The sequence below is a fragment of the Sturnus vulgaris genome, chromosome 19 (assembly GCF_052056855.1).
Source record: "Sturnus vulgaris isolate bStuVul1 chromosome 19, bStuVul1.hap1, whole genome shotgun sequence".
Classification (NCBI taxonomy): domain Eukaryota; kingdom Metazoa; phylum Chordata; class Aves; order Passeriformes; family Sturnidae; genus Sturnus; species Sturnus vulgaris.
Genome location: NC_142261.1, coordinates 5,229,668 through 5,257,313, shown reverse-complemented (window position 1 = coordinate 5,257,313; position 27,646 = coordinate 5,229,668). Strand labels below are relative to the sequence as shown.

The 27,646-nt window shown below is 46.8% G+C and overlaps 1 protein-coding gene across 3 annotated transcripts in view; it reads left to right on the top strand.

The window, feature by feature from the left end:
- TTC28 (tetratricopeptide repeat domain 28) overlaps positions 1-27,646 on the top strand; it is a 108,571-nt gene that overhangs the window by 49,888 nt on the left and 31,037 nt on the right. For all 3 annotated transcript variants that reach the window (XM_014874936.2, XM_088176324.1, XM_088176325.1), the window contains 4 exons: positions 10,936-11,083; positions 12,656-12,928; positions 13,953-14,083; positions 25,804-26,311. In XM_014874936.2, the coding sequence (XP_014730422.2) occupies positions 10,936-11,083; positions 12,656-12,928; positions 13,953-14,083; positions 25,804-26,311 (1,060 nt within the window). The remainder of the gene's footprint in view (positions 1-10,935; positions 11,084-12,655; positions 12,929-13,952; positions 14,084-25,803; positions 26,312-27,646) is intronic.

The following is a 27,646-nucleotide window of genomic DNA, read 5'->3' as shown; positions in this document are numbered from 1 at the left end:
TTCCTTGTCTTTTGCCTTTGTCTGGCACGTTGTCATTTAAATGACCAGTTCTTTCCAGACTCTTAAGTGTCACTTTCCATTTCTTTTTGAAACATTTCCCCTACCTTTTTAGCACCTAGGTGCTTTCTGACTCTCTGTATCCAGTTACTGACTGAACCACCAGTGCACAAATCCCACTGTATCAGTGTTGTTATTCAAGAGCCTTTGAAAAGTTTCTTATATCTTACAAATAGTGAATGGACGTAATTAATGCCTCAGGAAATTTACTGCAATTTAATCTGACCCTTTCATTTAAATGATATTTTTAAGAGAAACAGTAGAAAAAATTTATTATTGCAAAAGCCAAAAGAATATGTGCAAGTGTAGTGGTATTGCATTTATTTTTTTCCCCTCAAATAATCTGATACATTACAAAACTCCTGTCAGCATAGGTGGAAAGGGGAATTCCTTGGTGACTGCTTGGCTTTTCCACAGGGAAAGCTACAGGCATGCAGCTCTGCTTCTGAATACTGCTCCTTCTTCCCAGGGAGATGCTCAGGGGAATAGCTCAGCTGGGAAGGATTCCTCTGTCATTTAAAGGATGAACTAGGAGGTAATTACTCATGCTGCCAGGTCAGTCAGTATTGATAGGGGCTGTTTCAGGATATTAGTATGTGGGAAAGTCTTTGATGGTTGAGAATTGATTTAAATCCTACAAGCTTTGTTGTTTGTGACCTGCCTGTGTGTCCATATTATCTAAAGCAGATTTCTAGGAAAGCAGATTGCTCAGACAGATTGAGCTGTGCTCTCTGATCCCATCATGGGTGGTTGGGTGTGGCAATTGTGGAATTCCACTTGGAAATGCAGGGATTTTTACCTACTGCCATGCAGTTATCGATTAAACAGGCTGGGTATGGATTACTGCACAGATATCTGCCCAGAAGTGAATGCTAAAAATGTGAAAAACTTAACCGATAAAATCTGAGTGCACATAGCTACCTGACAAGTTCCAAATGATGTCTGGATAAAGGCTGTGCAGTGTTCATGGCCTGCTCTAGTGAGTAAGTGGTATTTAGTGCCACAGAGCTGTGGCTTGGGGCTTTGAGAAACTACAGACAGGTGAGCCTCTGGATCTGAGCTGGATGAACCTGAGTCTGGGTGACAGGATGGCAGATGCCAGCCTGAAGCCAGCACAGGGGGTGCTTCAGAACCTGTGGGAACTCATGCACACGGCATGACTGAGGGGTCTACACATTTTTATCTGAGCCTAGTGTTTGGAAGGGTGAGTGGGTTGAGTTTTCATCACCTTTTCCCTCTGGACCCTGTTCTTTAGTCTGTTCAGACCTATTCAAGTGTCTTGAAGCGTGTGTGAGTGAACAGCTGATGACCCAGTGCTGACACGGAGATAAATTATTCAGTGTGTCTTATTTGGGAATTCAAAGCTTCATGATGAAACCTACAAAACTGTATTATGCCTCTGACATTCTAAGATTTCATCACTATATCTTCAATTATTCACCGAGTTTGCTTGTTCTCTTCCCAGCACTCTGGCAGGGCTGCAGGCCAGTGGCAAGCAGCAGGCAGTGCTTTCTTCTCTTTGTTCTCCTGATTGCTCTTGGTTCCTTTTGGGGGAGACTTGCCTGGTGCTGTACTGTATTAAACATCTCACCCAAAGTTCAAATTTGTACAGTTCACAGATGGGGAAGAGTCTCCAGCCATCCCTATTGCTGGAGGTTTCTCAGTGAACTGTAATTATTGTGAGCTTTCTCCTTCCCTAGAGACACAGCTTTCACTGTGGCTGCAATTATCCTGCACGAATGCTGCAGCTGAACAGCAGCGACCTGGCTGTCAGAACATCCTCTGGGAAATGCCAAAAGAGAGGCCAGCAGAAGAGGAAGTTGCAGGAAGAGCTTCAGGAAGGGTTTGTCCTTGGGGTACAGCTGAGGAGATCTGTGCCAATGGTGCCTGCCTGGTGCTTGGGGTTCTGCCTGTGCCCAGGGGCTCCTGGCTCGAGTGGAGCTGTTACCTTGGGGTGTTGTGTTGCAGAATGCTGAACAGATCCTCAGCACCCTAAGCCTCAAGCTGTTGGCTTTGTAGGGGCAGTTGCTGTGTCTGTTAGGCAGGAGAGAATTAACACACCAGATTCTGCTGCTGAGCAGCTCCAGTGAGCTGGGCCTCTCTTGTCCTCTGGCCAAGCCATGGTCCCAGAGCAGGGCACTGCTTGGTTTTCTCCTCCAGCATTCCTGAACTGTACCTCTGGAAGTGCAGGATCTCTCTTGGCTTAGCATATCCCCTCAAATTTGTACTTGGGCAGCTCTTCTACCACCTAGCACCTGCCTGCATCAGAGTCCAGATGTAATGAGTTCCCATTAGCTGGAAGGAACTGTGACACGTCAAACATTTCTCGCTGGTTTTGGTCTCTCTATAGGTATGTCTGCATGATTTGCAATTTCTGTATAGCCCTGATAACTTTCTCAGGAGTCCAGGCTTGAGCTGGGCAGGCAAGCCCTGGCCTTGAGAGAAGCCTTTCTGCTGAGTGCATCCTAACAGAGCAATGCTCCAGTACCTGCTGTGTTCCAGTGTGTGGAAATTTTAGTCTGTGGTGGATAATTTTAGAAAAGAGAACTGAAATTAATACCATGAACTCATTGCCTGACGAAGGAGAAATTTTCCTGTGGATGTACAGAAAAGTATCTTCATTTCTCCTGAGATTCCTGGGGATGGAAAGTCTGAATCAAGGCTGGAGTCACCATACCAAGGCATGCCAAATACCTCAGAACTTAGAATATTTTCTTCCAAGCCAAGACTTTACATAAGTAATGGAGTTCACAGGATATGTGAGAAAGACCAGAACTTGTCTACATAGACACAGCTTTTGCTTTCTTTGTCATCACTTGAATAATTTCAGCCAGATGAGCGGAGAGAATGTATGAGGAGGGAACAGAGCCTGCCCTTTACTGGCTTGCCCTGGGCACAGAACTTAGGCATGGTTGTCATTAGAAAGCATGCAGCCTCTTAAATTCAGGTATGTTCTGTCATAAAATGCTCTCTCCTGCCTGCTCCAGTTATTTGAATTAAGTACAGTTGTAACTTAAAGGTTACTTAAAGATAACATTAAAGGTAACTTAAAGATGTTGGAATAAGGATTTCCAGGTGATGCTGTCTAGGGCAGCTTTCTGTCTGTGGAAGAGACAGAGTACCTCTGCACAGGGGAGCTGCCCATGTCCTCCACAGAGGAAGCCTTGCTCCATAGACACACATTCAATAAATGGCAATAATAAGAAATTTGGCACTTTTAGGGAACTGACACAAATCCAATGAGTTCAATAGCAAAGTTGGAAATGCAGCCAGTACTCCTGCTGTTCTCCTGGCCTGTAGGAATAGAAGCTGCTAACTAGCATTTGGAATCTTTGGTGCCATTTTCTGTATGATGAATAAAGGAAGGTAGATTACATTGTTTTCTGGTAGTCTAGTACAGGCAATGCAATGTTTTGTGTTCCTAGAGCACCGACCCTTGCTGGCAAGGAAGACTTGGGGTTGCAAAGCTGAGAAGAGCTGGGTGCTTGCTGGGAACTACAGCTGTTTTGTCCCTTTTCTGAAGGCACAAGGGGATCAGTCTGATGGGTTGTTCATCTCATGGCTGGTGCAAGCAGCCCTGTGAAAACCCCAGGGACCATGGTGAAAAACAGCTCTTTGTGTTGGTTACCACTGCCTCAAGTTAGTGCTGATGTGTGCTGGAAGGAAGAATCCCCAGTCCTTTGCTATTCTGCCCTCAGTAGGGCTCCTTTGTATGAAGGATTTTACAATGTATTAGAAAATCAAAATCACTATTTTTGGACTTGGCTGTTGCAGCCCCACTGAAGAATGACACCTATTCTGGAGTCCATCCAGATACTGTTCTAACAGCAAAACAGAGAAGTGGTAGGGCAACTAAAATAAAGCAGATGTTTAGCAGGGAAATAATTTACAATTGGCCAGTTTGATGGTACCTCTTGACCCTTTCAGGGCTGTTCAATAAAACTAGCAGTTTCCATAGCAACTACTAAATTACTTGGTGCTTCAGAGATCTGTGATAAAGGAGGCAAATCATTGTAGGGAAACATGGTGTTGATGTTTCTCCCCTTTGCATTACAAGAGTAATGATCTGGCAAAACTTGCTAAATGGGACGCCCCTGCTGAAGAATTTTTCCCACGTTCACTTGGGCCAAAGAGATTTATGTTTAGTACTTTTGCAAATTTGATTTTTCCCTTCTCCCCTGTCATCAGCTTTGTCCTTGGCAGGCGGTGCTGGTAGGGAGGTGGTGAGCCAAGAGGCAGGAGCCCGTGTGTGCAGTAGGTGTGTGCTGGGCTTCTCTGTCACAGTCCCTGCTGAGCATCAGGTGCTTCTCCAGGGAATATGGAACAACTCCCTGCTGCAGGTACACTGTAATCACACACCTGTGAACACGTGGCAGTCACTGTTATCCTGTGCTCCAGCTACTGTGTATTTCATCTTACTTTGGTTTTCTGCTCTGCTCTCCGGGAGGTTGTGCTGCTCTGATTTTTTTTCTACTTCACCGGTAAGAAAGGATGTACCTTAAGATCAGGGCAATCTTGAGAATGGAGCCATGGAGATAAGGATAAGGTGTGATAAAGAAGTGGCTTTGGGGCTTGTTTTCCACAAAGCCCGGTGTAATTCTGGCGGCTCTCAAGGGTGCATTTCACTTCTCTTTGAATGTTTGGTTGTTTGCAGAGCTGTTGCTCCTGTGGAGTCTGCTGTGTTGGAAAAACTGTCTGTGTTAAAATCCTGAAATGCTAGTTTAAATATGGCACTTCACTCATTCTTGTGACACACAAATCACCATTTGCTGATCAAAGTTTATCTGATTTTCAGCAGTTACAAAGGTTTTGAGTCATTTGGATGAAGTCATGGTAAGCCAAAGTTGTTAAAGGGTTGTTAAATGACCTCTGCTATATCTCAGTGTCTCAGTGTAGACAAGAGCATTTCCAAAGCAACCCTAAGTGCTTTTCAGATTCACAGCAGTCAAGCAGCAGCTAAAACCAGGTGGAGGTGGGATAACTGGGAAGTGCAAGACACAGGGACTTTACAGATGGAGAGTGAAGCCAAGAGGACCCAGTACTGAGGTCCAGAGGAAGAGTACCTGTATTGGGGGAAAGAATTAAATTTACAATTTGTATCACAGTACAGTGCTAAAAGTAAACTAAGCACCAGGTTGAGTTGTAGCGATAAAGACAGGAAGATTGTCTGCTGGCACCTGCTGTTAGGGAAGGAGAGGGATGTCCTCTGAAGAGGGGTTCCAGGATGTAGCTGCTGTTCCTAGAGTAAGCCTGAAGCATGTGAGAAAGGAGCAATAAGGATAAGCTCTGTGAAAAGCTGGGCTGTTTACATCGACTAAATAAACAAAGGTTTGACTCTTTATTTACTGATTAAATTCGATTTATTTCAGGTGGGCAAATGAGCTGTGCACAGAATCCCATTAACAGCTAGTGGAAGCACAATTAATAAGAATGATTAAATGCTCTTTGGATAAAACCAGGCAAGATATTTTACACACACACACCCATCTTGTTTTTCTCTATAGGCCCAATGGGGCTTAGAGGAAATTTCCATTTCTAAGAAGTGTAGTTCTGTAAGAGGCACCTTGGAAACAGGTAGAAGATAAAGAAACAAAGCTGCAGAGACAACAAATCCGTTATGCTGATTCTCCAGGGCAGGCTGACAGCTGTGGCTCAGGTGTCAGCCAGATGTAGGACTGTGAAGGAAAAGTGTTACCTGGGGTGCAACCTTAATTTTGGGAAGGCTGGAATTCAGCTCGTGTGGTCAGCAGCAGTATTTATGCATGTGCTACATGTGTTCTGAATTAAAGTGCAGTCTTCCCTCTCCTCACATTCCTGAAATCCCACAGCAGAGATTTGTCCGTATTTTTCTCTAAAATTTGGCTGTAAAACAGTTACAAGGGGAGAGGACAGATTCAACCTGGTGCTTGGCCCTGGGAAGCTGTGGCAGCTGTTCACACATGCCGTCCCTTGCACAGCTCTGGTCAGCCGTGGGCACAGCTGGCGTGGGCAGCCACCAGGGGCAGCGGGTCTGACTGCACAAGAGATGTTCTGCAGACTAAGAACAGGCATGAGATGCATCAGAGATTATTCCTGCTATTTTTGGCATCATCTCCTGATCTGGCAAACCAAGGGAGCATTATGGAAGAAGCGTTTTGTGTGTGTTTGCCTTTCCTGCCCTCATGGCCAGCTGTCCAGGGTCTGAAGCTGACAGCAGCATGGAGGTGCTTTGAATTTCCTCCCCTGTGTACAATGGCAGCCTTTGTCTAAGACCAAGGTGCTTTTTCTCAAGTTTTCCATGTTTGCTTGACAGGAATTTTCTGGTGCAAGTTCTTCTGATGCTGTTCCAGTTTTGTTTCTCTCTGTTATCCAGTTAACGTTGTCCAGCACTGCACCATATCCATGAGCCTGTGGTGTGAGGTTTGGTGGCAGAGGGACCAGGTGAGCCCTGGCAGTGCAGCTGTGGCCTGTGATGGCAGTGGGACCCCTGCAGAAAGGGAGGGTGCAGGGGGAGGCACAGGAGCTCCTGAGCAGGGAGGGGACATCCCAAGTGTAGAATCTGTTGCTGCATTCCTTGTGGGCAGGACCTTGACTTGGTTTTATTTAGCAAAATCTTGGGCAACTTAAAGGCCCCCTTCATTATTTACATGCTGTGTCTTTGTACTGTATTTTTAATCTTGACTGCATATTTTGTATTAATTATAAACCAATTACTGTTGCCTAAAACAGTTATTGCATATTGATATCAGAAGATTTAATAAAAATTTCAGCTCCACTCTTGGTATTGGCCATTCAGTTATGACACTTGCATTCTAATCCTGTTTCAGATTGCACAGGGAAATCTAGTATTCAGGATCTAGACAGTTACCTAGATGGGATCTCAAATGATGAGGATCAAAAGAGCTAATAAGCATGTTTATTTGTGTTGCCTGGACACTGCAGCCATCAGTCCAGTGGCAGCTCCTCTAAGACAGACAGAAATTCCCCTTTTCCATTAAATGGGCTGTAATAAACCCAGGTGAGAAATACTAGTGTGTACAGAAACGACATGGGTCAATAAATTGAGCAGAAAACTTAGGACTTGTGCTTAGAATTGCAGAGAGGGGCCGTGCCTGCCTAGGCAGATGCTGCCTGTGCTGTGGCCAGCTGGCTCCACAGAACTGCCCTGGCTAAGGGGCAGGGCTGTCTCTGTGCTCTTCTCGTGCTCGTACAAGTTTTGTAAAATTAAGTTGAAGGTAGGGAAAAACAGTAAAAAACTTTATTCCAGCCGTGAAAACATGGGGTATTCTGAAAAGCGTGGGGTAAAAGTCTGCAAAAGTGGGTGACAAAACCTGAATGAGGTGGGAAGGCTTTTGGGTCCTGTGATGCCACTTCACCTCGCTGGGTTCTGTCCTGAGGCCAGCAGCCTCTGTTACAGCAACAGTGTTTTGCATGGCCCAGAAGTCTCAACTGCCAAATATATTTTGCCAGTTTATTAATTAGGTTAACTTATTTTTGCTTCCAGAATATCAACAGTGCTTTCAAAGGTATTCTGGGTAAAAAGTGCTCTCTATTCCTTGTCCTCCCTCCTTCCCTTGGCTGCATGAAGTTGGGTAGCTGGGCAGAAGCACAGCCCGTTGTGCAAAAGGCTGAGCCCACCTGGCTGTGTGATCCCACACTGGTGTCTGATTCTCAGAGATGTGTGGGAATGCTCACTTAACAGCCTCTCCAACAGAGTATCAGGGATTTGATGAGATTGGCTGCTTCCTAGAGCTGCTTTGGACTCTTTAATCCTCTTCCCTTCCCAAAAGGCTGCTGCTGGCAAGAGCTGTATCTGCCTGTCGTTCTGCAGGCAGTGTGTGTGCTGGGCAGAGCTCAGCCTGCAGGGCTGGGTGCAGGTGCTGGGAAGCCCTGACGTGCTGTGGCTCTGGAGGAGGGAACAGCACAGCTGTGTCCATCCTGCTAACACAAGGATAGGAGAAAAGAGTTCCCATTGAGGGAGATGCATCTGGTGCCAAATTCCAGCTGAGAGTGAGGCTTTCTTCTTGCACATTGCCTTGTTCCTGGAAAGTGTGGCACAGAGTCTACAAAAATGGGAGAGATGGTTCCAGCTGTCTGTATTACACTGAGGATGCAGATAGGTTAGAAAACACCTGCTGTTTCTGTCTTGTCTTTAGTGAAACATGGTCTCTCTCCTTGCTTTAATCTTCTTAAAAGGAATTGATTGTTTTTTCTTATTTGGGATTACTGGAAAATTAATGTCACTGTTACTGGAGAGTGAGCACTGTAGTATCTTCACATAATGTGATTTCAAATCTAAAGCTCTCTCAGCAGGGGAAGGCTCTGTCTGTGTTGGGACCAGGAGCTGCTCCTTGGCTCATTCCTTCAGCTGCAGCTACTGGCTCCCTGCCTTCCCTTTTCCTCTCCTCTTCCAAAGGGTGATTCTCACCATTTCCTTTTTGCAGACTTTTCCCCTTGATACAGTGTCTTCGTTCCAATGCTAAACTAGCTTGTGAGTGCCTCTTGGGGAGGAAATAGGTGATGTGAATGCTTTTTATTTAGTTAGTTAAAGGTCCATGGGGAACACAATGTGCAGAGTGCATTTTTGTGTATGCTGGAAACTGGAAGAGGAAGGAAGGAAGGGTTTTTTGCAGAAGAAAAATAGGCCAAAGTCGTACTTTCTGTTATGATTAATAGGTTTCTCTTTTGGGCTTTGAATGTTGTGTTTGTATTCAAATGAAGTGGTTTCCAGGGGCACTTCCAGGAATAGATGTGGGGAGCAGATAAAAGCCCTTTCCATAAAGGATGTTCAGAATGTGCGGAACTGAGTGTTCGTGGGTCTTGCTCCCTCTTGTCTCCTCCTGTCACCTGGAGCCTGTGTGTCTCCTCCATCTGTGAGGTTCAGAGGGTGGGGATTCTCCTTTCTCAGCATTCAGGATGTGCCAGTGAGGCACAAGGTGCTGAAGATGCCCACACACCACATGGAGCTCGGTGCTGGTGGCTGCATGTCCGTGCCCTCCTCCTGCAGAGCTCAGTCAGGGCATGGCTGTCCTGGACCAAGCAGCTTTGTGGGCTGGAAAGGTCCCAGTCACAGTCGTGCTGTGTCCAACTCCCTCTGTCATCAGGCAGTAAAGAAAGTAATTAGATGGTAATTCTGTAAAAACAAGACTTAATAGTGTACAGCATGATTTAGGTGACACTTCGCACTCTGCTGGGAGGACTTGTGCTTGGTGGCTGCTGCATGTTGTTAGTTCTTTGTATTTTCTTTGATTTAAAGCTTCATGCTTGTAATCTAGTTAACTCTGAATTGGGTTTCCAGTACAGTGGCTTGTTTGGTTCAATAAGAACACATTTATACTAAAGGTTAATGAAAAGCATTTCACTTCCATTGAATTCATTAAAAGGGGTTCTACAATCAAGGCTTACTAATGGAAAAGAGATTAAATATTCATGTCTCTAAATTTCTCACATCATTTCTGATTTTCCTTAATCTCTGCCTTCCTGGATTGGAGTCCAAAAGTGCCTGAATGCTCTAACGAGTTCAAAAATTAATTAAAGATTTCTCCTGTTTAAGTAAAAGGACTTCCCAGATGTATTCCTAATGTATCTTGAGTGCAGGTCTCTGTGCTATTATGGATGAAGAGAGAGTGATGAGATCCTAGCCAAGAGAGCTAATCTCAAGGAGCTGTACTGGTTCTTAAAGCACCTTTAGAGAATACAAATAATGCTTTATCCTTTTTATTTGTGCTATGGAAGTATGTTTGAATGAACTCAAAGTGCAGCAAAATTTGCATTGGAAAGGTATTACCTGGGCATGAAGATAAAACTTGAGTAACAGGCATCAAAGGTGCTTAAAGAGTCAAGAGCATTTTATAATACAGTGTTCAGATGTGTGTGCTACAAATACCTGAGTGCTTTGTAAATACTGGATTGTGTTTTCTGTGGTTTCTTCCCCAGTATCTCTGAGGCAGCTCTGGATACCCTTTGGGCCGGGGCTTTGCCTGTGCTCGTTGTGTGAGCAGAGCATGTGTCTGAAATTCCTGCTTTGTGTTTAGGTTCCTGGTATGTGTGGAGATGTGGGAGCTCTGTTTGGGAATGCTTTGCAGCTGCATATTGATATTTCTGATGTAGAAATGGAGATACATGGTGATAGAAGATAGAAGTTACTTTAAAGGTATTGCAGGATCCCATAAATGGTTTTCTAGAGAATAAAGAAATGAAGAAAAAATGGTCTTGTAAACAGTCAGAATTATAAATGTCTTGCTTTAGTCTAAGAAGCTTGTATAGATCAATGTATACATGTGTATGTGGTATATACAGTGCATTTAGCAAGTGGGCAGTGCTGGGCAGTGCCTGCCTCAGTGGATGTGAGTGGAGGAAGAAGGCTCAGCTCCTGGCTGCATCTTTGGATTGTGTTTCATTGCAGCTTGAGTTTCAGTACATTTTGGGCCCTGCTAGTGCTGGATGTTGATATTGGACTCGTTGGCAAGAGCTGGTGAGAGGGGAAGTGGGTTCCTTCTGTGCAAGACTGGAGAGGAGGGTCCTGAGAAAAAGCATCTGGTAATAAGTAGTTAAGAAGCAGTATTTGGCACGTCCAAAGGGAAAGCTTTGCCTTACTAGTAGTGACCGACCCTAGTCTCCAAAACAGCTGAGACCTTGCTAAAGCTCAGAAGGTGATCGCAATGAGGGGGTTCACACTGGTGGGGCTCACACTGGTGAGGCTCACACTGGTGGGGCTCACACTGGTGAGGCTCACACTGGTGGGGCTCACAGGGCGGGCTGCAGTGTTGGTGGCACTGACTGCAGCCAGCGTGCCGCAGTGCCATGGTGTGTGACCCGTTCTCCGGCAGCAGGAGCTCATGGCAGCTGTTATTGGTGCCTGTCTGTGGTGGCTCAGTGCTGTTGTCTCTGTCCCTGCAGGCATACTTCCGTCAGGGCGTGGCCCTGCAGTACCTGGGACGCCATGCGGATGCGCTGGCCGCGTTTGCCTCGGGGCTGGCGCAGGATCCCAAGAGCCTCCAGCTTCTGGTCGGCATGGTCGAGGCCGCCATGAAGTCTCCCATGCGAGGTAAGCACACGGGCCTTCTCGGGGGGCTCACCTGCTGAGGTAGCCAGAGGTGGGAGCTTCTGTCCCAGCATCTGAGGACAGGAGAACCTGGAGGCATGAAGGGAAAGATGTCAAGGTTTGGCTTCTCTGCTGAGTCAAGATGCCAAGAATGAAGCCTGATGTTACAGGAGGAACCAAAACTATCCTTCTGCTTGAGTGGGACAGTCAAGACAGCCATCTTGAGGGGCGCTGGAGATGAACCAGAATGGGTTTGTATAGCAGTTCCCATGGAGTCCTTGTTCTTTTTTCCTGTCTCCAGTATTAGTGCAGGCAGAGGTGTGCTGCTGTGGCCCTGGCTGGGTTTTTAATGGAGCAACTTCCCACAGTTTTTTGGTTGGGAGCAGCACATCTGAAATGCCCCAGGCCAGTGTTTGCCCAGAGGAGCACATCAGCAGCTTTTCTGTGGTGCTACTGTCTCTCAACACACAGCTTTCCAGAAGGCAAAAAGGCTGCTCTGCTAATTCACTTCTGTTCAAGCAGTATTTGAAATCACAGAGACCTTGAAGCCATATGAGCTGTGCAGTGTTTGCCTCTCTTTCATCACGTCCCCGTTTCCAAGATTTTTTTTCTCTAGAGGAAGGGGGTTGTCTCCTCCTAGCTCTGCTTCTCTTGCAGGATTTGTGCTGCAATGCCCTAGTGCTGTTAGTCAGGAGAGAACATGGCAATTGTCATCCTCAGCAGATGGTGCTGGGGGCCACAGGGCTTAGGAGCCAAGGAGCACTGAAATGAAAAGAATATCCTTGTTGGTGTTTCCTTTTTTACAGTGTTTTTTCTCCATCCTCCAAAACAAATTCATCTGAAAGTTTCTGTCCTATACATTAGTCACCTGGTGAATGCAATTTGATTTGCTACCCAAAGGTACTAAGGCTGCTGCTTAGAATGCAGGTTATATGGTATTCTGTGGGATCCCCAAATTTGGCAGGATTGTCTCTGGCCAACTGCTCTGCAGCTGTGTATCAGCTGTGCTTCCTGCTGCAGTTGGACAAATCGAAGCAGTTGGGCAGGTCCAGTGCTGTCATGCCCCAGGAGCACTGTCCTCCTGCAGAAGGAGCATCTTCTTTTTGCAGTTTTGGTCACCACTCTAAGCACACATCATATGCTTGAGTGTCTGGACAGGCAAGACATTGCAGACGTTCATCTGAAGGTTTGTGCTGAAAGAGCAAAAACTGCAATGCTCTCAGACAGTGCAGATGGCCCATTTCCAGTTTCCTACAAAATTCCACAGATATCTTCTGTATTCCTCTGCCATTAGGCCAGACTTCAGAGCTCCGTATGAGACTGCTCTATGCTGAGACTGCTCTAAGCTCTATTCTTATGCTGCTTTCCTGAAGTGCTTTCTGCAAGGCAAACAGCAGCTTGCCAGGTGATCTGTCTTGATATGCCAGATCTTAGATGGTACCCAAGCTCCCTTGGATTTGGGCTGTCTGGCCCTTAAATCATGTTTATGAAAAAATCAAGATGAGTTGTGAAGGTGATTCCTGATGCAAATAACTTGGTTTGCCGAGTACCTCTGTCTTTGGTTTTGCACTTCAGAGTCCCTGGAGCCCACCTACCAACAACTGCAGAAGATGAAGCTGGACAAGAGCCCCTTTGTTGTGGTGTCTGTGATTGGCCAGGAGCTCCTGACTGCAGGCCACCATGGGGCCTCTGTGGTGGTGCTAGAGGCTGCCCTGAAGATTGGCACTTGCAGCCTGAAGCTGCGGGGATCGGTGTTCTCTGCACTGAGCAGCGCATACTGGTCCCTTGGGAACACGGAGAAAAGCACTGGATACATGCAGCAGGACTTGGACGTAGCCAAGAGTTTAGGTAAGAATCCTTCTTTCACTCCTGGAGTGCTGGGTTGGGACTGGTGAAACAAATCAAGAGCTAGGATAGTGATCAGCATCTCTCTCGAATGCTCAGGTTTCTGTGGGTTTTCACAAAGTGCTAAATCCAATCTGAAGCTTCTGAAAGTGCAGACTGCAGATTTGTGCATCCCTGTTTGCCTGCCTTTGTGAAGGGGCAGATGATCAATAGATGTGCTAAGGTTTTACAGGATCTTCTAATTACCTGATGTCATGTATGTGGGAACTGCTCTTACTCCCTGTGTATACTTGGGCTCAAAACCTTACATGAGTCTTAAATGAAGCCATCTGCTATTCCAAGTATTTGATAGACAAAAGGACTCACTCTCAGATTCTGGGGCAGTAGCCAGGGAAGGAACAAATCAGTAGTGACGTAATGATGAACAGAGAGTGCTTAAAAATAAACAAATTCAAAAATCCCTCTTGAGTACAGTATATCTGCCCAACAGTGAGAGCATTCAGCTTTGTGGAGAGCTGTAGGAGAGCAGACAGGTGTGAGACAAAGCCCTGACTGTGCAGAGCTGGAGAGACTGCCCAAAGGCTGGAGCCAGGACCCTTCACTGAGAGCATAGGGACTGCTCTCTTGAAGATAGTTGTAGGTGTACTTTGTACATCTGAGCAGAGCTGTGCTGCAGAATTGCTTTCTGGAGAAAGCTGGCATGCTTTGTGCTTGTTCTAGGCCTTGGCCATTGACTGACCTTTACAATGCAAGCAAGGAATAAACAGGGAGGAATGGAAAATTGCCAGGTGTTAGGCCACATAAGAAAGTAAAACAATTCTAAAAATAAGATGGATGGCTATTGCATAAGTTTCTGAAGGCCAGCAAAGAGGGAAGTTTGGCTGTGTATTAACCATAAAGATGAGTTTGTTCTAATGCTGGCTCTCACACCAGAGCATCACTTGTACCTCATGTTTCAGTCTTCCCACTGGATGCTTCCAACAGTGCCTGTCTTAGCTAATCCTTGTTTTGTTTGCATGTGACACAGGTGACCAGACAGGAGAATGCCGAGCTCATGGAAATCTGGGCTCTGCATTCTTCTCCAAAGGAAATTACCGGGAAGCCCTTACTAACCACAGACATCAGCTGGTGCTTGCCATGAAGCTCAAGGACAGAGAGGTAGGAAGCTTATTAAACAGTCAAAGCTGCTTGTCTGCACTGCATGGTTTTCCAGACAGATCTGAACATACCAAAAAGTCTTGTCTCTCTGCCCTGTTTTACCCCAAGAATTTGGAAGCTGTGACTTCTCCTCCTAGGTGTCCACTTGCCTTTTGTTAAGGGAAGTCTTTGTATCAGTAGATGTGATATGTGAGCGCAGGGGGCAGGATGCTTGGGTTGTCCATTTACCTTCTCCATCTCTAGTCTCTGGGCTCTGAGCAGGTCCTTTTGCCTCCCTGTCCCTTGCCATCTGTGTTCCTACAGCACAGAGGCGCTGGGCTCCAGGGGAGGAGCTGCTGCTGGGTCAGTGTCAGTACCACTCTCTGTCCTCAGCACGTTTACAGGTGCTGCTGACCTCGACTCTGCCAAGCTGCAGCCTAAGTCGTGCTTTTCCAGACAAGAAATGGGCAAAATCCCTGTCCCCAGTGTTTGCATAAAATACATTTAGTCTAAACACCAGTGAAAACAAAAAGAACCCATGCAAACCTGAAAACAAGTTGTACAGGATCTGCTTTGCCTTGACCATTCAATTCCTGACTATTCAGTTATGCTGGGCTCCCTGCCAGTGAAGGGAAGTGGGCTGCACAGGCTGAGGAGGCTCTCCCAAGGGATTTCTACTGAAAGTTCACTGTAAGGACAGAATCATATTTTAGTGCACAGATATAAAACCTGTCCCCTGCTCCAGGGATTCCCTCTACTGTGAGTGGGAAAATGGAGACTGGTGGTTGCATGGCAGGCACAGGGAAGAGCGAGAGGCAGAAGGACAGGTGAGAATTCATGTAAGCACAAGTAGTTTTGGAGGATATCTAAAAACTGAGGAAGATCAGTTTCCCACTGGTAAGTTGTGGAAAAGATCTGCTAGAATTTGCTGAATGCTTTACTGCTTTACTAACTTGGCAAGTTAAATATCAAGTAAGCCTTGGAAAAATGCATCTTTCAGTAGGTTGTGGAGGACTATGGCTGGGGGAGGGACTTCCTAGACATTTTCTTGATTATTTTACCAGCTGGAAAACCTCCTGAATCACTCCACATTTCCTTGTTTCTGTTCATGAAGAGCAGAAAAGCTGTTGCTTGTCATTGTTTGTGCGGTTTTCTCTATCAGGGTCCCTGTTGCTGCTAACAGGGTAACCTGTGTGGCTGCTGCTCTTCTGGGGATTTCTTGTCCAGCACATCCCCCATTGTGGGGCCTGGAGGCAGCACCAGGGGAGGTGATGGGCTGGCATGAGCACAGAAGCCCCAGAACCCCAGGATGGCTTGGGATGTGGGGCTGGAGCATTTTGCCTGGTCTTCAGCCCACTGATTTAAACAGACCTCACTGGGAGGAGTCCAGGGAATGAGGGCTAATCGTCATAGTCCTTAGTTCATGACACATCTGGGCACATAATTAACAGTTATTGACAACAAATGACTACTTGGTTTAGCAAGAAAGCTGAGCTTCTTGGATTTCCTGTAGGATGTAACCACAGGAAATTAATTTGGCGCTTTCTGATGACATCATCTTGACCACAGAGCTTCCTCTGAACAAAAAGCTGTTTTTCTTGGCCTCCTTTGCAGACATTTTTATAATGCAAATGTTATAAAGTTGCAGTAGAGCTGATGTGAATTCCAGCAGAAGGGAATTTGGTGTGCAACTGTAATGAGGTAATTGTTTTACCCCTGACTGTACAGAGAATTGGCAGAAAAGGTAAAAAGTGCTCCTTTGTATGAGATACTGCTGTCTTTGGAGGGGCTGTGGGGTTCTAAGACTGCTGGAGCAAATGTTTGCTGGGTAGTGCCACCCATAAAGGGAGGAGGAGATTGCAGAGGGTCTGTCTGGAGCATTCAGGTCTGTCCTCCCCCATGCAGGCCTGGAGAAGGGGAGGTGTCAGCTGAGCAGGGAAGCATCTCAGCTGCTCACAGAGACTCAAGATTTTACACGTTTTTATTCCTTGGCCCAAGGAGTCTGTGTAGCTCCTGTTACAAACACAGGCTATGTGTCCGGGCAGGCCATTTGCTCTTTCGGTCAATTTGAGGAGAAGTTTGAGCTGTTTTGTTGTAGTTGTATCCAGAGACAGCATGGGGCAGGTGTAGCTGGGATTTGGCATACCTCTAGCATCTCTAAGAGGGGATTTGAGGGGTTGAACACGTGTGGGTTTGGTCTGTGCAGGTGAGAGAGAAGTCTGGTTCTTAGTTCTTAGTGAGATGCTGTGAAGGGCGCCATGAAACAGCCATCTCAGGTAAGGAATGGGTTAGATTTTTTGACCACCTGCAGTGGCTGGTCAGGGAATTCAAATGGGCTAGTTCTGTGGATATACCTGTCCCTGCTTCAGCCATGGCACTGGTATCAGAGTGGGCTTCACTGGTCATGTAACCCCATGGCAGCAGTACGAAGTGTAACCATGCCATCCTAAGTGAGGAGGGTGCTGCCAGCCCTTCTGAACTCAGAGAACACATGGGCAGGGGGCTGCAGGACCCTGGCTCAGCACGTGTGTACCCCAGGCGCTGGTCTTTGGGCATCTTTCTTGGCACTAGCTCTGACTAAGGCCCACACAGTTTGTACAGAGGTGGAAAATAAAATTTTCCTGGGCTGATGGGGCCCCTAGGTAGAGGTTTGTGTTTTCCTCACTCATTCAGAGCTGGCTGCAGGCTCTTGGAGTTCACCCTCTCCTGTCCTGCAGTAAGGAACTGCTGCCTGTGCAGGGGTAATTGCCACTGAACAGGAATGAGAGGTTCCACTCTGAGCAGACCTGGCTGCAGTGGAGTGAAATGTAGTCCTTACTTCCTTGCTGATTGATAAAGATGGATAAAGAGTCACAGCCCTGTCCTAGAGCAGCAACCTCATGTACTTGTGAGATATTCCATGTTCTCTGTGAATGAAATGTCAGCACATACTGTCCAGCAGTTCACATGCTGAGGAAATCCCATTCTGGTAGCTTGGGCTGCTGCTCTTTTTTCCAGTCTCTGCTTAGTGCTCATGAAAGTGCTGGGAGTTGTACAAAGAGAGATTCCCTAAAGCAGCAGCCAAGGTACTGGAATGTGCCAGAGGAGGAGTGGCAGATGATGTTAGCAGGAAAGATGAGCAGCAGAAGCTTGCAGCCTGTTTCTCCTCAGAGTGGTTTAAGGGCTGCAGTCACACGAGCCCATAATGGAAATGCTGAATGTTATGTCTATACTCTTATTTCTGAATTAATTGCTTGGTTTTAGCACCAGGTAACCTAATCTTCTGGAAATCACCAGGTAACTCTTGTAGGTAGGATGTGCTGGTGGCACATCACAGGCTGTGATTTAGACAAAGGTTATGCAACAGATGAGCTATGCCAAGATCAGAGGAAAGAATGGAGTCAAAATGTACATGTGAAAGCTTTTGATGCCTGTAACACTAGTCCCCTTTGTCCCTTTTCATTGCTAGTTCTCCTCAGGTGTCCAGAACTGTCTTGTATTAGGAATTCTGTAAGGCCAGAGTGTCAGTGTGTAGCCAGGGATGTGTGATTTCTTGGGATGGGTTGAGGTGGCCCTTTTTGATGGCCATTTTGAAGGCCCTGTGTTGCTTCCAGAGCATTTCATTTAGAGAACTAATACTTGAGTTTTGGAGCTGTGAGTGGCTGACAAGCAGAAATGGACAGGAAAGGGAAAGCTGGGATCCTTTCTTGTGTCCAGTGTCCAAACCCTCACGAAGGCTGTGCTCGATTCCTGCCATGCAGAGGCCATGAACACCACAGGAACTCTGCAGTGTCAGAGCTCCCTTCTCTCCTGGGCCCTCAGACGCCTTCGATTACAGCCCCGCTGTTCAGAAATAGCAGGGCAGGATGGCGAGATCATAGAGTAACCATCCTGAAATGAGTGCTTGTGCTGCCAGCATGGAGCTCTTGGGAAGGAAGCTGCTGCCAGAAAGCCACTGGGTGCTGGCAGCCCCTCTGTGTTGGCTGGCAGGCACACTTTGAGCTGAGCTGTGCTTTTCCCTAGGATGCAGCATCTCTCTTCACCGTGCAGGGGTGAGCAGAAGGTGTTGGGTGAGAAAGAGAATTTTCTGCACCCCTGAATTCTCCCTAGGGCTGGGGTGAAGGTGCAGCCGAGCACTTTCTGGTGCCCTTTTTCTCAGGAGTGTGGCTGAAGAAAGGCAAAGAGCTGAGGACAGACTGACAGACCGTGTCAGTACTGTCTTGCCCCTGGGTTGACTCACGATGACCAACAGCTTGCAGCAATCATTCCTGGCCTGGTTTTGAAGGGATCTCCCCCCCACCTCCCTCTGGAAGCAGCTATTTGTGGAAAGAAAAAGTGCAGAACTGCTGGGGCTCAGTGCCTTCTTGTTTCTGACCCTTTGTATCAGCCTCTGGCTGCTGCCCTGGACATCTCCATGAGCATCTGTGGCTCTGGGAATTCTCTGCAGCAGGTGGGTGTGCTCAGTAACTGATGAGCCAGGTTTTGCTGTCTCAAGATGCTTTTTAAAATGATTGCAAATGTAAGGCAGAGTTCATGTTTGCAGCTTCAGCAGATTTTGTCCAGAAAGGCTGACTATTTGCAGGAAATGGAGATGATGAAAATGATAATTAGAACTGGGTAGTTAAGTAGCACAGAAAAAAGATGTTTATTAAGCAGGCTTTGGTGGATTTTCTGTGTCACCTTGCTCTAGCATATCTGTGAGGGTTCTTGTGTGGCAGGGGAAATACCAGAATGCAGAAATTCCCACTGGAAAGAGAAACCCATGGGCTTGCAGCCCAGGAGACTCCAGAATCCAGCTGGGTGCTCTGCTTCTTGATACAGAGGGCATTGTCACGGAGCTGGCTGCAGTGTGCATCCCTGGAGGAGTGTTAGGGAGTCTGCTTACTGGGACAGACAATCCTTGGTTGGATTCTGTTGGGAATTTGAAGGTTCTGTAACTGTCTGAACATACTTTGTGAGCAGCTCAGCCGCTGGTAGTTATTTAGGTTTGCAGTTTTGGTAGTTTTTCTCAGTCCCCTTCAAAGCAATGAAACTCAGTATAAAGGTCCCACATTTGGTAAACTGCAGCTCCTCGCTGTCAGGCTGTGCAAATCAAAGATCAAATTTCACCTTGTTTCCAGAAGGAGATGCAGAAGGAAAGATATATCATTCCTTTCTAATGAAATCTGTAAATTCTATAAAGCCAAGGTTTTCTGCCCTTTCCTGAGGGGAAGGGGAAATGCTTTCCAGGTGTCCCTCCAGCCCTGCTTTGTCTATAAAGCCACATCTTCAGTCAATAGCAGGGCTATATGGATTCAGCCTTTTCCCTGAACTTATATGAATTCTGGGGCAGCAGAATGGGGATTTTTTCTATTCTTCTGAGTTAGATCTCATAGAGGATGTGCTCCTTATCAGCAATCTTGGGTGCAGTGTGGAAAATCCCACCCATTCATGAGCTACAGCACAAGGGAGCCCATGGCAGTGTCCCTGCCTGTGGGATGTGTGTGACACTCAGCCATACAAAGAGGTGGTCTGGCCCTGGGGCTGTCACATTTTTCAGAAAGGAAAAATCTGAAAATCTTATGACCACAGTTGTTTTGTTATGTTTGCAAACAATCTGGAAAATGAGGACAGGATATAAATACCTCACAAATGAGAACTGGAAAGAGTCTTCAGGCTAAAGCAGTTTGTCATGCCTGGAAACATAGACTAAGATGTCAGAGACAGGCTGTGATGAGGAAATGATTCCAGCAGTCTTGCTTTATTAGGGATCCAGGGCAGACTGCCTTGTACCCTGGAGGAAGGCTGAGTGCCAGCTGCTGGGAGAACACTTACCAGTGGAGTTTGCTTGGGAATTGTGGGTCCATTAATGCTGCATTACAGCTTGGACTGAATCACCTATGTGGTTGAAAGGATGAGTTCAGTGATGTGGATCAGCCTTAGTGCCTGACCTTCAGCATTTGGATTTGTATCTGAGAGTATAAATTCTTTGCCTTTCTCTTTCTGTCTTTAGCAGGCTTTTTTAGAGGCAGCTTGACAGGATTCATACAGGTTTGTCTGGTTCAAAAATGATAGGATTAAGCAGAACAAAGAGAAATCTGACTGGTGCAGGAAATTTGGGAATGCACTAAAAGGCCATATGCTTTGTTTTGTTTGGACTTGTGACTCAAGAGGGAAATGTAATACTTCCTGAGGATCTCCTTTAAATGTCCCCATTTGACCTCCACAGCACATGGATTTTAGCTGAAAGAAATGCAGTCTTCTGGTTTTACTTTCACAGTGTCTGCAAAGCTCAGCACACTGCTGAGGCCTGGACCTGCCTGCAGTAAAAGAAATGAAGCAGAAAACCCATGCAAGAGCTGCAGCTGTAGCACTCTTTGGGTTTTCAGAAGGCCCACCTCAGCCAGGGCTTTTCTCCTCTGTATTGAGTTTGCAATGAGGGGATGTCCAGCTTATGAACAAGAGCAGCAAGGGTTGGCACAGGTCAGCACACTGCTGTAGGAGTTGATGTTTTCTTTGCCTGCTCTGAACTTCTTAGATCCAAGTTTGTGACTTGCTGGCTTATTCTTCCTAACTGACTTTGACCAGGGTATGAGTCACTCCTCAGGGTCACCACCATGGAGAAGCTTGTGGTTTTAAATGAGGAATACTTACATCACCACTAAAAATGTCGAGTCAGCCATTTTCCCTAAAGTGATTGCACACAGGAGCCTTTCAGACTGTGTCCAGAAAGCAACCAAATTTGGGCTACTTGGGGTAAAGATAGATCAACCCCAAGTGATGTGTAGGCTCAATTATGAAATCTCCTTCATAGTGTTCTTGGGCTGGTGCATTTTGTGTGATGTCTTTGTGGAATGAGTGGAGCTTTGCTGAACCCACCCGGAATGGCAGCCCACTCCCCCAGGTCCCCAGCACCACATGGTGAGTGAGGGGTGTTGCCCCAGTTCCCACATGAACAGCATGGTCAGTAGGAGTGACAGACAGATTTACTCCTTAAAAATGGAGTGGAATAGCTGTTGCTTCAACTTTCCAGCAAAACCCTGTTAACTTGGTTAAAACCATTTGCAAAACTATTCTGTTAAGGGTGTAGCTCAGGTATACTTTTACAGGTGTTCTAGGCAGAACTAGACACCATGCTCCTAAATGATAATTAGGAGGATATGGAGTCAGTGGATTTTCCATTGGAATGAAGCAGTGTTATTTTGATCTCCAAATGAGCAGCTGAAAGTCAGCATTCCCCTTGGAGTGTCTGTGAATGGTCTGGCAGTCAAACTCGCAGTGCTGCTCAGGTTTGCTGGGATTCATGTACTTTGTGTGATATTTTTGCCATAGAGCAGGGAGAATGAGAAGTCCTCTGAAACATTAACAATTTCCTGAGCAAGTAATAACAGAGAGGGTTGAGAGCAGATTGTCAGCAGAGTTCGTGGCAGGCTCTGTTGTGAGCAGCAGCTCTGTGACACTTGAGAGCTGTAGATTTTATCCATTAATCAAGTGGGGGTCAGGACCATCTCTTTATACTGTGTATTTTGAGTGTTTGTATTGTGTCATTAATTCCTGGTTATTCTCTTTCAGTTAGTAGTTACAAAGCTCCTTTCAGGCTTTCAGATACTAGTGCTTCTGTTCCACGGCTTTGGCTTTTTTGGGGTGTGCTCTTTGGTAGCCTCTTTGTAAAAGACTGAGACCTTCTACAAATAAATAGGGATATTGATTGGCAGGGATATTGATTTCAGTGTATTTTCCCCCAGGAAATAATTGCCTAAAAGCAAATCCATTCCTTCTTTCTGTGTACTGATCATGTATAAGAGGGGAGGATATTGCCTGCTGCTTCCTTTCTGATTTTCAAAAGCATGGCACACAAAGGAAGAAGCTAGATGGCACATCAGCCTCACCTTTAAGGGATGAGAGAAGGACAATTTTAATTTTGATGGAGCACCTGCTCTGTTTGGATGTGAGACTTCTCTTAGTGCATAAATCAGGCGTTGTCCAAGCTCTGAGGAAATGATGAAGGGGCTTAATAGAAGTGGAAATAAAGGGCAATTTACAGCAAATTATCGTTTTAGCAGGTACTGGAACTACCCCCATCACAGTGCTGTCCTACCTGTGTACACAGCAGTTACTTGGTTTGGTCCTTACCTGTAAAACAAGCAGCTCCTGTAGAGGACAGGCTGGGATGTGTCCCTGGTATCAGTTAACCTGTGCCCTTCCTACCTGGAGCAGTTACAGCAGCACAGGGCACAGCGAGATTTTGCTGTGTGTGGTGACACCCACAGCACTCAGCCTGTGCTTTCAGAGCTCTCCCTGTGTGCCTGTTCTGGAGCAATCTGCTCCCCTCAATACCCTCAGAGGGCTCTCAATGAACCAGCACACCTTTGTTTGCATTCAGGAGCAAGGGCATGCAGGTGAGGGGTGACAGGGTGTGGATGAGGATGAGGAGGTACACTGGCCTTCAGAGATGCTGCTGCCTGCCCCCAGTACAGCTGTGATGAATATGCATATAGCATGGTAATCTGCTGGATACAGTTCCATTACATCTGTAGGATCGAGCTGCTGTTACTCTGTGCCCAGAGGGAGAAGGGAAGTTGAAAGAAGCAGCATGCAGTGGGACATGCTCCATCTCTGATCAGTCTTAATTAGTGTCTGTGTTCAGGGATTAAGGGCACTTTACAGTGAGATACCAGGCAGAGCATTTTCACCTCACCCATTTTAAGATGATTTTAGAGTGTTCTTATTTAAGCAGACTGTGCAGTCAGGTGAAGATTTGTTTAAATGTAACATGGCTGGGAAACGACCATTCTTTGGCAAGGGTAAAATACCCAAGGAATGCATCTCTCCAAATTGTCAGGTGCCATTCTGTGATGCACATCTGCTTAACATCAGACTCTGCCTTACTCAGCTGAAAAACCTGAGCTGGCTGTTGCCTCTGAGAGAAAGAGAGCACTTAGGAACCTTTTTCAGAACTCCCTTCTGTGCCTCAGCTCAATGGCAGAAGAATCTGCTTTCTATTAAAGTGATAAATTGCTTAATTGGAGGTGTAAGCAATCCCCACTGTAAAATTTGTCTTTGTCAGATACATAAAACATTGATTTTCTTTGTTTGCTGTTGCAAACCCCATGTGGTATGGAGCTGTAGTCTCACATCACCCTGCTACCAGGCAGAGGTGTGTGCTAGCAGAGATGGGGTCTGTTTGCCATGTGTCAGCCGTGTGCTGTCCCTGCCACAGCAGGGCTCCTCTGCCAGTGACGTGGGAACACCCCATCCCTCTTGGCCCAGTGTGTGTGAGCCACTTGGGGTTCCCTGTAATGTGGAGGATTTTATTAAATACACAGTCATGAATTTATCTTATGGAATCTTATTCCTAATCCCCTGAAGTGAGTCACTGGAGTCACCCAGCAGATGTTATCACCAAATTGTTCCTAAGCACTGCTCTAAGGGCCAGCTCCCCTTACTGCCCCCAGAGCAAATAGAGCACTGATGGTTCTCTTGCTGGAGGATTGCCTCTGCACGAATCAGCCCCAGCCTGGGGAAGCCAGAGGTGCCACAGGCTGTCCTCATGCAGACTCCTCCCAGAGGATTGAGAAGTGCTGTTCTCAGATCAGGTAACAGTGGAAGCTGCTGCAGAATAAAGCCTGAGGACCATTGGAATGAAGGACACATCAGAGGGTAGAGGTGGCCTTCCTGCCTTGTCTCTGGGTGAGCCACAGCCTGGCCTCTAAAATCACCCCCAACTTTCTAATCAAGTCGTGCTGTTTCTCATCAGTTCTTCACCCTTTATTTTCTATTTCTTTTTGTCTCCTTCAACTTATTTTTCTTTTCTGCTTCACTGGTCCTCCTGCCACATCCTGGTTTAGATAATCCAGCCCTGGGCACTCAGGCATGTCAGCCAAGCTGTTTTTGCATGCTCTGAGAATGGTTGCCAAGCTTGTACTCTTCATTCTAGGTCTTCAGTGAGAGCCTGGGCATGCTCTTGGGCAAAGGGATTAGGAGCCCTAAGAATAAACATTTCCAGCCTCACAAATTTCAATTCCTATCATCTGCTTCCCATTCTAGGAGACATCCTAAAGATTTCTTCCCATGTGTGGGATACGCGGTCCCTGCTTCTGTCAAGTTTTTCTTGTGCGCACACAATCTCAGATCTGCTGCTTTCCATTTATGCCTCTTTTCCCCAGCCATAGCCCATTAACATCATCTGAGTCTCTGCCTCATGGCTCTTGGCCAGAGCTCATCTCCTCAGCAATCTGCACGCATGGATGTCCACTTTTTTTTATTTTAGCAGCCCCAGGAGACACCAGATTTCACTGACTCCTTGTTTTCCAGAAAGATATTTCTGTTCTCTTCCCAGCAATAACAGAAGTTCTGTTGCTGGTGGTGGCCAGTCTTACAGAATTTCTGAACTTCCCTATCAGTTCTCATAGCATTGAGCTGGGCTTGACTTGGCCCAGGGGGTGCTGCTGCCTTGTTCCATAGCAGTGGGCACTTTGCTTCCTATCAGGATGAAGGGAGCTCTGATGCATCTTAAGGCCTGTAATGGACCCCACTCAGTACTTTGGTCTGGGCTTGTGGAAGATGGCTGCATGTATCTGGTTTTTTCCCTTTTCTTCTCTACTTAGGTTGCAAATGACTTAATCTTCTGTATATATTAAGCTTCATGAAGATTTGTGTAAAAATGGATTCAAATTCAGAGCAACAATTTTTGTGCTGGTTTTGTAGCAGCCTCCAAACAGGCCCCCTCAAACCCTCTTAAGAGCTCTCCCTCATGGTATCAGCCAAGAATTTATGTCACTGTGCTGCTGAAGAGCCTGTCCAGGGCCAGACCACCCCAGTTCTGTGGCCAGTCTGACCAGAATGGAGCAGGACCCAGTCCCAGCTCTGCCTGTGGCCTCACCAGTTGCAGCTGGTCTGGCCTGCACTGTGGAGGGGCTGGGGCCACTGCCAGGACTGCCCAGGAGCCATGAGTGGCAGCCCTTGGCCAGCTGCTGCCCTCACCATAACAGCTCCTTTTGGGAGGTTTGGAATTGGGTCACAGCAGCAGCTGGGGAGCAAAGGAAATGCACATGTAGGAGCTGCAGAAGAGTTGGGGTCAGCACACTGGAAGGAGCAGCCTTGCTGAGGCAGCAGGCGTGTAAGGAGCACATCCCTGCCCTTGGCTCCTTGCCCTGCTGACTGGTTGGGAGCTCTGGCTCTGCCAGGTGGAAGGCAGGTCTGCATCCTGGGAGATGCAGGGGGCAAAAGAATCTGATTCTCAGATAATTTCTCTTATTAAATACAGCTGTTTCTTGATGGCAGGAGCTCGGGTTTTCACAGAGCTATATTTAGGTAGGATGTGCCTAAGGGACAGAGGCTCCAGCTACTGAAATGCTGTTTTCTTTGCTGCATTCCCAAGGTTGTGTGGGGCTCAGACCCTGATGCTGCACAGTAACAACTGTGCTCTTTGGAGCGTGGTGTGCTTGGTGAAGCAGAGGTATGGAAGGATGTTGGTAACTGGAGCAATCGTTCTGTCTCCTCAAATAGTCTCTGCATCTTTGCAGTGCTGTCCTTCCCCTCTGCCAGGTACAAACACACACTGCACACATCAAAGAAAGAGGTAGTCCAACCATGTCCTCCTGAGTCAACCCCACCCATTCCTGCTGCCCTGAACAGTTTAGAACTGCAGGGAGCAGGTTTTCTAGTTGTTAGTCACATTCTTTCACCAGGATAGCCTGTCATGGTTCTGATTTCTAGGACTGGGGCCATCTGACTGGTTGCCATGAATGCTTGTACTTACATTGTCTCTGTTCCCCCTGCAGGCAGCATCCTCGGCACTGAGCAGTCTGGGCCACGTGTACACAGCCATCGGGGACTACCCAAATGCACTGGCCAGCCACAAGCAATGTGTCCTGCTCGCCAAGCAGTCCAAAGATGAGCTCTCTGAGGCACGGGAGCTGGGCAACATGGGAGCAGTGTACATTGCAATGGGGGATTTTGAAAATGCAGTGCAGTGCCATGAACAACATCTGAAGATCGCCAAGGAGCTGGGGAACAAGCGGGAGGAAGCTCGAGCCTACAGCAACCTGGGCAGTGCTTACCACTACCGCAGGAACTTCGACAAAGCCATGTCCTACCACAACTATGTGTTGGAGCTGGCCCAGGAGCTGGCTGAGAAGGCCATTGAGATGCGAGCCTATGCTGGCCTGGGCCATGCAGCTAGATGTATGCAAGACCTGGAGAGGGCTAAGCAGTACCACGAAGAACAGTTGCACATTGCTGAGAGCCTGCAGGACCGAGCTGCTGAAGGCAGAGCCTCCTCCAATCTAGGTAAGGTCCTGACACGGAGCAGAATTTGTCATGGAATGCTGAGACTATCAGAGCTGCTGCCAGGATGCCCAAGGTCTGCTGTGTGCTGTCTTCTTAGTCACCCCAGTTTCACGAGACTGCCTTAATAAATTAAACAGGCCCTTGGCAGATTGTGTGCTGCTGAACTGTGTTCCGTGTTCAATTATTAAATTCCTTAGAAAAGCACTAGAAAGCACAAACTCGTAGCAAAAGGGAAATGAAAAGATAAAATGCATTTGAGGAGCTCTTCAGGAGTTAGGAGTAAATATAAGTCTTAATAAATGTAATGCAAGGAGTGATGTGGTTTGTTACCTGGCCATTTCTCTGGGAGCTTGTCAGCAGGATATGTCCATAGATTGCTGCCTTGTAAGTTGAGAGATACATGGGTCAAATCCTAGTTAAGTTTGTATTCCAGATATACTCTTTGAAATAGGGTGTAGGAGTGTTGTGTTCTCCTAAGGAGCAGCATTGGCATGCTGCTGGCAGGCTGAGAGAGACTAAATTACATTCAAGTGAAGCCTATTTCTCCTGCTGCCTCACAGCACCAGATGTGGGAGCAAGCAAGGATGCATTTCCATCTCTGCCATGGCTGTGGCAGTTGTGCTGCCAATGTTCCAGCTGTCGTTCGGGATGTGTTCTCAGTTGGCTGGGAACAGCAGAGCTGGTGCTGGGATATCAAAATAAGTGTTTGTTGGCAGCCCATGAATCCCAGCCCTTGCAGGCTGCCCCATGCTGTAAATCAGCTCCTGTTTCTGCTTGGCAGTTGGCACTTGGTTCATTTGTAGATGCTAATTGTACTCTGATGTTATCAACAGCAGGTAATTGAAAAGAGCTTGATGAATTACTTAATTTCTCTTAGTAGCTGAGTCTTCAGGAGCTGAATGAAGAAGATAAGAGAAACTGCAGAAAACAAAACAGTCACAGTTTTTTAATTAGTGTTGCAGATCTCCTCCTTTACACAAATTGAGGCAGATCCGTGGGGCAAAATAGGTTTATGATGCAAAAATGCTTGTGGGCAGTTTAGCATGAGAGAACAGTGAGCATGAACAAGGTTTGTGTTAATGTGACAGCACCCAGCAGGCAGGAGGGCTGGGAGAGGAGGCCTTGCATGAACAGCAAAGCACAAACTACATTCCCCATCTCCTTTCCAGCGTGGGACCTTATCTTGGGGAGTCTGTGGCTCCAGTCCTGGGGAGACACAGAGACGTGAGAGATGGACTGGTGCAGCAGAGAATGTTTTCCAATGTTGGATTTTAGCCTAAATATAACTTTCGGTTGGTATGCTGACTCAGCCACTCCACACTTTGTGTTAGAATA